Consider the following 11219-nt stretch of genomic DNA (forward strand, 5'->3'; position numbering starts at 1 on the left):
CATATTCCTCACTCTCGTGTCCATTCCATTCACGCCAGAGTCCTATCTCCACATAGGACATTTCCCCATAACCGTCGTAAATGGGAGTCAGTTGTCCAGCCTCCAAATGTAAATCCCGGGACCAGGGAGATGCTGCAACCTCATCACTTAGCAAAACAATTCTCCATCACCATAAGGAAGTGAGGACTACTTGGAGTACAAAATAAACCAATACAATGATGCCAGATAGACAAATATTGCACCCAGATCCATGTTGTCTTTTCACTCAGAGTGTACTTTTAACATCAGGTTGGAGGCATTATTTTCCTCTTTAACTTTAAGCATAAATGCTTCATTATCACAAAACACATTTTATCTTAGTAAATCTCTATTATATTAAATACAGTATGGCGCACCACAGATAATGCATATTGCATTTTTTGTGAAGGACAAAAATGTATGTTTTTGTTTTCAGTTGTGGTTATGAAGTACAGAATCAGATACCAAGCAAGTTATATCATATATTTTTGACAGATGAAGCTTTATTTACCATAATACAACAATAGCTACTCAGTACAAATAAGTTATTTGCATAGACTTTCATTTTCCACTTCATTACTATAGCAAAAAGAAAACATATTTCTATTTATATCTTTTCTATCAATTTTAACTTTGTTTATAAAGTGACAGAACTTTAATTAAACCTGTATCATGTGTCATGTATATAAATTAAAATCTAAACAACCTTAAGAAGAGAAAACATGGAAGATGTAGTTATTTTATAGTCTCCGAGCACGATTCAAGGTGTTGGTTATCACCTTTAAAGCCCTACATGGCCTAGGACCCGGATACCTGCGAGACCGTCTTCTGCCACATACCTCCCTTAGACCAATAAGATCGCACAGGATGGACCTTCTCCGGGTGCCTTCAGCGGGACAATGCCGGCTGGCGACGCCTAGGAGTAGGGCCTTCTCTGTTGCCGCTCCGGCCCTATGGAATGAGCTGCCCCCAGAGATCTGGGCCCTGCCCACTCACATGGCCTTTCGCAAAGCCATAAAAACCTGGCTTTTCCAGCAGGCCTGGGGCTGTTGACCCCTTGATGGAGGTCCAGCGCCCTTTCGACTGGGTGTTTGTTAAGTTCCTTTTTTTAACTTTGTTGTGTCCCATTGTTTTTAAAAATTCTTTTTAATTTTTTTTTTCATTTCTGTAAGCCGCCCGGAGTCCCTCGGGATTGGGCAGCATAGAAATTCAATAAATGAAATGAAATGAATACTGGGAAAAAAAACTAGGCTACAGGAATATGATCCCACTCAATCTCAAGATTTCCAAACATGAAATATTTACCCAATCATATAAAAAAGAAGTTAAATTGGAGAAATTGTTTTGAATATTCAAAACAAAGTACCCATTGTCACTAGAATTATTTCAACACAGTAAGTTTTTATGGACATTTGTATCTATATTAATATGCTATGTTTTAAAGCACTGTAGATACGAATGAAATGCATTCATATTCAGAAAACCTGAATGTGCTTCCACTTGAGAATTCACATTTCTAGCTATTTATAAATAAGCTAATAGTTCTATAAGGAAACTTTTATTTAAATAAAACTAGCTGATCAGGCAGATAAATGATAACATAATCAAAATTGCCACTTTTTCTAAAGATATGGATAAACAATTCATTAAGTGCAGAGGAACAATAAATGAAATAGATTGGAAGAAAAAAGTCACTTTCACAGGATTATCACATTTCTAAAGAGAAAAAAACATAAACCTAATAGATAATAATTAACAATCTTCTTGCAATTATTGGGAATTATTTTGTGTATTTGGTTTAAAAATAAATGGCCTAAACAGTGTACTAATTTTAGTACATTTTACAGTTAAAGGTTCAGCAGTCCCTCCGTCATGATTAAACTATGTTCATATGTGTGGAAAAATTACTTGCTTCATTACTTTATATAGAAATCAAGGAATATTAGAAGTCCCTTGCTCTGCCATACTTTGGCCTGTATGTAATAAAGTCTGAAGATATTCTGCAAACTCTGATTAATGAACTGTTCTTGTCATATTAAATCCAATATATATATATCCAAGTGTTCTTTGAAAGTGAAATAAATTCAATAAGAAAAATAAATGCAACATTTTTCCCCCCAATAAGTATGTTTAATATTGCAACAGTATTAAAATCTTATTGCATTCTTATCACAGTCATGGAACTTCACCAAAACATCAAAATACCACTTTGAAAACCTATAAACCTTTAGTTTTGCCAGACTTTCTCATGCAGTGTTTTACATATTTTCTTAATAATGCTGTAGCATCACTCAAATCAACAGCGGAGAACCTATCCACATTAGTTTATTAAAATGAAATTTCACTAGATTTAGCCATAAACATCCACAGAGACTCTAATTAAATACTACAAATACATTTTGTTACAGCTAAATACGAAGATTTTGGTTTATGTAGGTAAAGTGGTTTCCCTCCCACCTCCCTTTTTGGTTTTATTTTCACTCAAATGTCATTCTCCCCCCCCCCCCCCCCAAAAAAAAGAAGAAGTTAAAAATCAATGCAGCGTCCTTTTCGTTCCCAGTCTCCATAACGAGTTGGTTCAGGGCCTCTGGGACCACCTTTTTCTTTTGTTGTTGGATTGATATCATTGGGAAATTCTAAACAAATAGGAAAAAAAGAGGGGAAAGTATGCAAACATCTTAAGGAATAGCAGATGCATTCAAATATCATCCATAGTTTTGTTGAATTGGAGAATTTTTCTTATTTTTACCACTCCATTCATTACCAGCACAATGGCAAAAAATTATTCAGTATTTTTGTCTGCTAGTTCTCAGTCAATTTGATGACAGAGAATCTGCTTTTCAAATGCATTTCAAATAAAAGAATTTTGTCAATTGTTTTTATGCATACAGGTTTTATGAACCATGTTGGCACAGTGGTCAGGATGCAGTACTGCAGGCTAGTTCTGCAGACTGCCAGCTGACTTCAGTTCGGCAGTTCAATTCTCACTGGCTCAAGGTTGACTCAGCCTTCCCTCCTTCTCAGGTCGGATAAAATGAAGACCCAGATTAGTGGGGGCAACAAGGCTGACTCTGTAAACTGCTTAGAGAGGGCTGTAAAGCACTATGACGCGATATATAAGTCTGTGCTATTGCTGTTCTTGCATTTGCAAAGTTCTGGGATAGCCAAAGTGTAGTTGTGAATATCCTGTCTGATACTTGGTATATTTGCTGCTTCCCAGGTTTCCATGCTTTACTTACAGATAGTCCTCAACTTATGACCACAATTGAGCCCAAAATTTATTTTGCAAAGCAAAACATTTAAGTGAGTTTTGCTCCGTTTGATGACCTTTCTTACCACCGCTTTTAAGTGAGTCACTACAGTTGTTAAGTTAGTAACATATTTGTTAAGTGAATGCGACTTTGCTTGACAGAGATGGCAAAAGGTGATAAACTTGACTCTAGGACACTGCAGCCATCACAAATATGAGTCAGTTGCCAAGCGTCTGAATTTTGATCATATGACCATGAGGATGCTAGAATGGTCGTAAGTCTGAAAAACAGTCGCAAGTCACTATTATCCAGTGCCATTGTAACTTTGATTACTATACAAACTGCTGTTAAGTTGAGGACTACCTATATATCCATGAGAAATCTTTATATTGGCTTTCTTCAAAGTGAAACGTAGGGCCACCCAGGGAGAATCCAGAATAGAGGGGGGAAAAACAATTGTTGGCTGCCACCAGTAATAAAGTAAGCATTACACCCCTGCGAGAATTTGAAAGGAATGCCACAATACTCCAGAATGAGGTAGAAAATACAAATTTATATCATAGAAAAATCATTTTTGCAAAACCAGAAGTCAGATTTTATACAGCCTTATTTATTATATAAGCCAAATTAATGGACTGTCTACTTGTTCTAGCTTTATCAATGGGATTAAAACTACCATGATACACCCAAGTAGAATTCAAATGACATAGTGGTTTGGTATTATAAGGGTTTGAGGCTTCTCTTAGGCATAAAAGACAGCTGGGGGACTTTCGGCCTTTCACTCTCTTCAGTCCAACCCACCTCCCCTTATTGTTGAGGGAAACGATGCAGGAATATTATGTACGCTGCCTGCCTTGAGCTCAATGAATATGAATACACCCACCAGTGGTGGGTTTCAAAAATTGTTCGAACCTACTCTGTGGGTGTGGCCTCCTTTGTGGGAGTGGCTTGCCACCCATGTAACCGGATGGGAGTGGCTTGCCGCCCATGTCACTGGATATGAAGATGCCGACGACACTTGTCAGAACCACCTTAAATTGCCTCACACACAGCACTGGCATGCATAAGAATATGATGTAAACTTGTTTTTTAAAAGGCATCTTTGGTTTGCGTTAAAACAAGTTCAACACACGCAATGTTCTGATTGCACCACAAACGCAGTAGTCATCCTTACCTTTCACAGAGGCACTGAGTTTTATAAATAGGAGCATGATAGTGTAGAATAATCATATCCAAGGACCAGTGGTGGGTTTCAAAAAAATTTGGAACCTCTTCTGTAGGTGTGGCCTGCTTTCCGGGTCCACTGGTGGAACCTCTTCTAACCGTTTCGGTAGATTTGATGAACCGGTTCTACCGAATAGGTGCGAACTGGTAGGAACCCACCTCTGACACCCACCCACACTGACACACCTGTTGGCTTTTAGTTTCAGCATGACTGGATATTATAAATTTATAGGAAGTTCTACAAGCAATAGCGTTTGGGAATAAACCACTTTGGGACTGGTTCCCATGTTATGCAATTACTTAATTACAACTTTTTTAGGACAATGTGTAATGGAAAGAAGTATCCAGAGGGAGCAGATGACAAGCACACTGAAAAATAATGTGTACACTTTATGAATTTATTATGTTCATTCCTAATATCTTGTGACACGATACCTGCATGGCACATTTGACCATGACACAAGGGTCAAAGATTTTTTTAAAAAAGATATTTTTTGTACTGCAGTAGAACAGCATTTTTTAAAATAAATTATATTAGAAAATGCAGTTATGCTAAGTGATTTAAGTACATATGAAGCTACCTTCCTATAGCTTCATGTCATACATATGTAGTTTCTTTGAAATGAAAAACTTTGAAAAACTCAAAAGTTAATGATATATTGTCTAAAACATTATATATCACAAAATATTTAGCTTGCATTTATATTTAAAGAATAAAAGGTATTTGGAAAGCTAAAGAAAAAGTGTAAAGTAACTAAAGATTTAATAAGACATCATGTAGGAATTCTATTTTCTGAAGAGACGGGCATAAAAAAAAATCGGCTCAGAGTTCATAAACATGAAAAACGTAAATGGAGAATCAATGGGACAGAAATATTTTCAATTTTTCCCTCAACATCTTTTTCAAGAACATTAAACAATCTTCCAGACATAATTTCTATGGATTAATTTCCTTTACTACTTCCCTGAAGATATTTATAGCTTCTCAAGACTATACCTGTTTTAACACCATTTATTATATTTATATTTTACACTTACTTTCTAGTGATTCCTTTTCTACATTGGATTCTTCTGGTGTATCAAAACGACCTACTGGTGTTACTGGCTTCTTAAGTGGTTGCTTGGTGGGTTCACTACTTCGTTTTGCACTAAAGGTATTACTTCTGCTGTGCAGAAAAGCTGAGCCTGTTACATATAAACATAAGACGTATGTTATAGAAGGCCTAGATTTTGAATGGCCCATGGAAATGGGCAAAACCAAAGATAGTTATCATGTAAGAAAAGTGTAAATATGGATGCATTTGCTTCCCCTTTCTCTATTTTTAACTTTTTATCTTTTAGTCTTGTTTTTGTAAGCCGCCCGGAGTCCTACAGTATTGGGCGACATATAAATTTATTAAATTACAATTAATTAAATTGCATACAGAATACTTATGGACAGGTTCCTGTTTGTGTCAGAGGCCAATTTAAGAAGGAAGAGTCCCAGAGTCAGAAACTGGATGTGCACTGAAGAAAGTGGTATATGAGTATGCGCAGGATCGCATTAATGATAATCTGCGACCAACCTCTCTATACAGTAAATATAGTAGTAAGGTTTTCATTGTGATCTCCACGACAGAAATACTGTGAAGTGCCTCTCTTTTTTGTGCAGTTTTACAAGACCGCGTTTGGAGCACAGGGCAACTGCTGTATTTGCTGTTTTCAAATCCTGGTAGCGCTAATTACAAATGGAAACTACTCCAGATTTGGACCTCTTTAATATGACAGAAGTCCTATATGGTATCCTGATTTGCAGGTGAGAATCCCATACAATGATCCATGTGGTATGCTTAAATTGAACAGCATGTTCAGAATTCTGCTCCACTACACATAATACATTTTTCTTCCAAAAAGAAGCATGTATACGTACGATTTTCCTTGGTTACCTATCAACTGCCCAGAGTCAACATGTGTGTGTGTGTGTGTGTGTTTTATTTGTGCTGATAAATAAATAAATAAATAAATAAATAAATAAATAAATAAATAAATAAGAGACTAGTATAGATCTATTTCAAGCTATTTAGCTCTCATCAGCTAGCCATACCCTTACTGGGATTTGAACCTGGGCTATATTACATATTAGGCATATACATATGCATATATATATATATACATACATACATACATACATACATACATACATACATACATACATACATATATATATATATGGTGTGTGTGTGTGTGTGTGTTTGTGTGTCTGTGTGTATGTATGTATATATATGTATGTATGTATGTATGTATACACACACACACACACACACACACACACACACACATACATAGAAGTATTCTACAACACTTTCTTCTTTATGCACACCTTTCTTGCCGAAGGAGAGGTAAGTTAAGAATACATTTTTCTACAAATCCATCCCTTCTCACTCCACAAAAGCTTCATTTTTTTTTTTTACAAAGAAAATCCAATCCCTTTCACAAAACAATTTACAGAACAACCCTTGGACCAGCCTGGTGGAACAAAGGTGGGTTAGCAAATATTTATTAATTATTTATTAAATTTATGTACCACACATCTCACTATCCAAGCGACTCTGAACAACTTACAACAGAGCAACCATTAGCATTTTATTGGGAGGGGAAGACATTCTTGTGTAGTGACTTACAAGAAATGAATCTGAAAATCCTGAAAAGCTTACCTGCTCCAAGACAGAGAAGCAAAAATAGTGGAAGAGGTTGTATCTACCCAGGTACCCCAGAATAAGTCCTATTAAATACCTGGGACTTAACACTACTCCGAAGTACAGGTAGTCTTTGACTTACAACAGTTCATTTAGTGATGGTTCGCTAAAAATAGTAAACTAATAGTTACTCATTTTAATAGTTGCTAATTTAAGAACTGCAATGTTTCACTTAACACACGTGGCAAGGAAAGGTCGTAAAGCGGGGCAAAACTCACTTAACAAAGTTCTCACTTAGTCTCATGAATTTTGGGCTCCGCTGTGGTGGTAAGTTGAGGACTACCTGTATTGGGCAAACGAAGGGCACAAACGGAGACTTCAGCCAAAGAAGAGAAACAACGTGAAAGAAACCACGTAAAACCCCTTTTATGAGTGATCCGAGCGAAGAAGGTGCCGGGGTGGGTGGGTGGGTGAGCAGGCAGAGGCTGCAATCCAGGGCTGGCCCCCGCAAGAGCTGCCCCCTTAAGAAAGACTCGGGTTTGGCCTACCGCCTCCCACTACTCAACCTCCTCCCCAGCCCGGCCGCCAAACTCCGCTCCCCGCTTACTGGCTTGTCCGCCGCTGGAGGCGAAAGAGCGGCCCTGCCGGAGCGACAGGCGCAGAGCCATTTCCTGCCAAGGGCCCGCGCCTTCAATGCCCCAGCGAAGTGGGCGGTGCTTGACAAGGAAACCCCGCCCCTCGCCCGCCCCTTTTCCTCTGGCCTCCCGATGGAGGACAGAACTGCGTTTCGGGGCTCTTTGCAGCTTTTGTCATGGAACGTGGCTTGTGGACTTCAACTCCCAGAATTCCTCAGCCAGCAAATCTGAGGAATTCTGGGAGTTGAAGTCCACAAGTCTTCAAGTGCCGAAGGTTAGAGACCCCTGATTTAGAGTATATACAGAGGAGGAGACGGGAGCCTGCTCGCTTTTAGACGAGGCCACGTGGACTTGAATCGTGGGACCCGGCCTGAGTTTTTCGCCAGGGTAAAGCGGCGTTGGATCGCGATCGATCCTTGCAACAGGTCTAAGTGAGCAACTAGTAGTGGTACTGTTATTCTTTTTAGCGACGCCCTTTCCTCTTTTTGACAACCTCTGCAAACTATAGTGGAACTCTATGGGAAACCGCTTTCTCTTGGGACGTGGCTTTGATCCATAGGAGTAGGTCCTATTAGGCGGTTAAGCCTTTTGGAAGGCTACTTTGGCTCCTAGTGGCTGCATAGATAAACCTTGATGCGCTCTTTTTCGCAACACTATAAGTCGGTTTTGCAATGATTTTCTTCAAGGATTTTTTTTTTTAAGCGTCCTAATCATTTGTCAGCGACCTCGGATTCTCTCGAGGTTTTTTCATCTAATCCCCTGTGTGGCATCACCCTTAACGCACTATTTTGGCTCAGAACTGAAAAAATGCCGTTTGCTGAATTCACACGCGCAAAACCTAAGCAAACGTATTATGCCTTAAGTAGATGGTCATATTCTGGGTGCGACTAAACGGCGGTAGGATAATCCAGTCCTGTGTGTTGGGCAAATGCAGACAAATTGGCATGAGCAATCAGCTTTTATGGCTATATAAATTATATATATAATCTATATATATAATCTATATATATATAGATTTCCATCTGCAAATTGGTAAAGATTCTTCTCAAAACCAAACCCTATCTTGGTAAATCTGATGGCCAGGCCACTGAATCACATTTCCAGAACTGTAAACTTGTTTCCAATAACGTTGGTTCACGCATGCATTCATGCTTTTAAGAGTACAAAATCTGCAATTTTAGGAACAGCTAGCATTTGTGCTGTTTTAAATACTAGGAGCCCCAAATCTTTGCCAGTATAGGCTTTCCTCCATTCCACCAGGGTTTCAAGAAATGGTCCCTAAAGACTGGCTTCTTTCCAAAACAAAAAGCTGCAATGCACTGAAGGCCAGTTGTTATGCAGTCGGGTCCCCCAGATTTAATCTCTCCTGTCTCCTGGCAGGGCACGATATATATATATATATATATACATTGAAATATATACTGATACTTTTCTGAGTTCCAGTCAATCGAGTTGAAGCCAAGAGATTTTTAAAAAGAAACTCTGGAACAGCAGTGTCTAGTGCTGCTGTTTACTTCTAACAGCTCATGTCCTAATGTATTGTACCTTTTATAAAGACTCAAGGACCCATCTCATAACACCTCACCTGATAAAATATCATGGAAACACCAATCACTTGTGTGTACAATTGCTGTTATTGGATCAGTCCAATGTAGTCTTTTTCAATGTAGCCAAATTTTGTTATCATGTCCACAAAATTAGGCAGACTCTGCAATCCACCATCACATTATTAAATATTATCTTGCCTTTTTTTCATTTCATTTCACTTATTTGTAATGCTGGACTATAATAAAATTACTGGTATAGAAACATGATGTACAGCATGACTAAGACTTACGTTCCTATCAGAACGTATAAAACAGCATTTAAATAAATGCCTAGGATATCCTGGGTGGACTACAGAAATATATTCCCTAAACTTTGAGACTTTTTCTGCCGATGGTTTTGTGAATAAGTAAAATTATAATCTTTATTGTCATTGTACTTAAATACAACGAAATTGGAATAACCCTTAGTTTTACAGGAAAGGAGACAGGTTTAAAAAATTCTAAGAAAGGAAGCAGGTGGATGAATAATAGCTCAGACTGAAACAGCAGAAATAAAGTTAGAAATCCATAACAATTGCTGAAAAGAGCCTGGCGTGATTGCATTTGGCTTGAAAATATAATTGAAGTCTCAATGGAATATTAATTAAGTTTGATCATTCAAGCCACATAAATCAAGTACAAAAAAACCCTGATTACAATCCAATGGTAACAGTGAACCAAGTTGAACACTTAATAGTAACCATGGGAGATGATTCAGATTGCAACTACTGGAGTTCTTTCTTTCACTTTCCCTATTTACTGAATCCAAAAATAAATTTGAAACATGGCATTTTATATAAAGTATTTTCAGTCTGGACACCATAGTGCATATGTCCAAACACATATTTTAAATTTAATTTTTTAAACAAGGTTTTTTTTAAAAAAATCTTTAATTTTAATTTTTTAAATTAATTTTTGAAACCCATACAAATATTTTAATGGTAGATGCAAATATATTACCCTATCTAAATTACTTTTCATTAAAAAAAACTATACTAAATCCAAGAGCAGGACAGGACATCAATCATAGCAACCCAAGTTGCATCAATCATAGGGACCCAAGTACATAAAGGTATCTACGATAACAACCTTAGCAATTCAAAGTTACAATGGCACTGAAAACCGTGTCTTAGAACCAGTCCTTATTCTTACAACCACTGCCGCATTTCCATGGTCACGTGATCAAAAACCTTCCTAGCTAGCTCCTGACCAGCAAAGTCAATTGGGAGCTGGATTTGCTTAACCACCACATGATTCACTTAACTGCAATGATTCACTTAACCATGACAAAAAAGGTTGTAAAATCAGATGCGACTCAATTTCACAACTGCTTTGTTTAGCAATGGAAATTCTGATTCCAAGTGTGTTGTAAGTTGACTACTACCTATATTTGTGATGTCATTGCACGCATGCTGTGATTTGGGATTAATCCACTTTGCTATGGATGTTGTTAATCATGATCCACCAGGCACATAGCATAAGCTACATTACAAGCTTATCATTTCTTTCCAAACCAGCTGGCATTTATGAAACTGATGTATCTAGAATTAATAAAAACCAATAATAACACTAACTCAAGCTATTTCACAGTCTAAAAAAATGTTGGACAATTTCTTATAGCCTTGGTTAGGCAAATACTTAAGTCAAATTTCAGATTTACTGAGTTACAGGAAAAATGGGAAGTTTTGAATTACCTTACTTAATTAGAAAGTTAAGTGCAAAGGGTATTCATGTTTATATAATAGTTTGTAAGTGGCATGCTATATTGTTTCAATTAAATTCAATTTGTTTTTCTGTCGCAAGTCATAAACAGTAATAGCTGCAGGCATA

At 37.5% G+C, this 11219-nt stretch overlaps 1 protein-coding gene across 1 annotated transcript; it reads right to left on the reverse strand.

Moving 5' to 3' along the window:
* Positions 1–491: 491 nt before the first annotated feature.
* Positions 492–7879, reverse strand: SDHAF4 (succinate dehydrogenase complex assembly factor 4). The gene is made up of 3 exons (XM_087718913.1): positions 7776–7879; positions 5532–5678; positions 492–2654 (listed from the first exon to the last, which is right to left on the reverse strand). Exons 1-3 carry the CDS (start codon positions 7834–7836, stop codon positions 2545–2547), a joined length of 318 nt encoding a protein of 105 aa, XP_087575039.1. The 5' UTR covers positions 7837–7879; the 3' UTR covers positions 492–2544.
* Between the last annotated feature and the right edge of the window lie 3340 nt (positions 7880–11219).

Source organism: Thamnophis sirtalis, unplaced genomic scaffold (genome assembly GCF_051295495.1).
Source record: "Thamnophis sirtalis isolate CommonGarterSnake01/CBP01778 unplaced genomic scaffold, rThaSir2_p1.2 scaffold_6, whole genome shotgun sequence".
NCBI classification, from domain to species: Eukaryota; Metazoa; Chordata; class Lepidosauria; order Squamata; family Natricidae; genus Thamnophis; species Thamnophis sirtalis.

Coding starts and splice junctions, on each gene's coding strand:
- SDHAF4 (XM_087718913.1), bottom strand. CDS start 7,836: ATGGCTCTGCGCCTGTCGCTCCGGCAGGGCCGCTCTTTCGCCTCCAGC. Junction 5,679..7,775: donor CTCCAGCGGCGGACAAGCCA/GTAAGCGGGGAG, acceptor TATATGTAACAG/GCTCAGCTTTTCTGCACAGC. Junction 2,655..5,531: donor AGAAAAGGAATCACTAGAAA/GTAAGTGTAAAA, acceptor CTATTTGTTTAG/AATTTCCCAATGATATCAAT.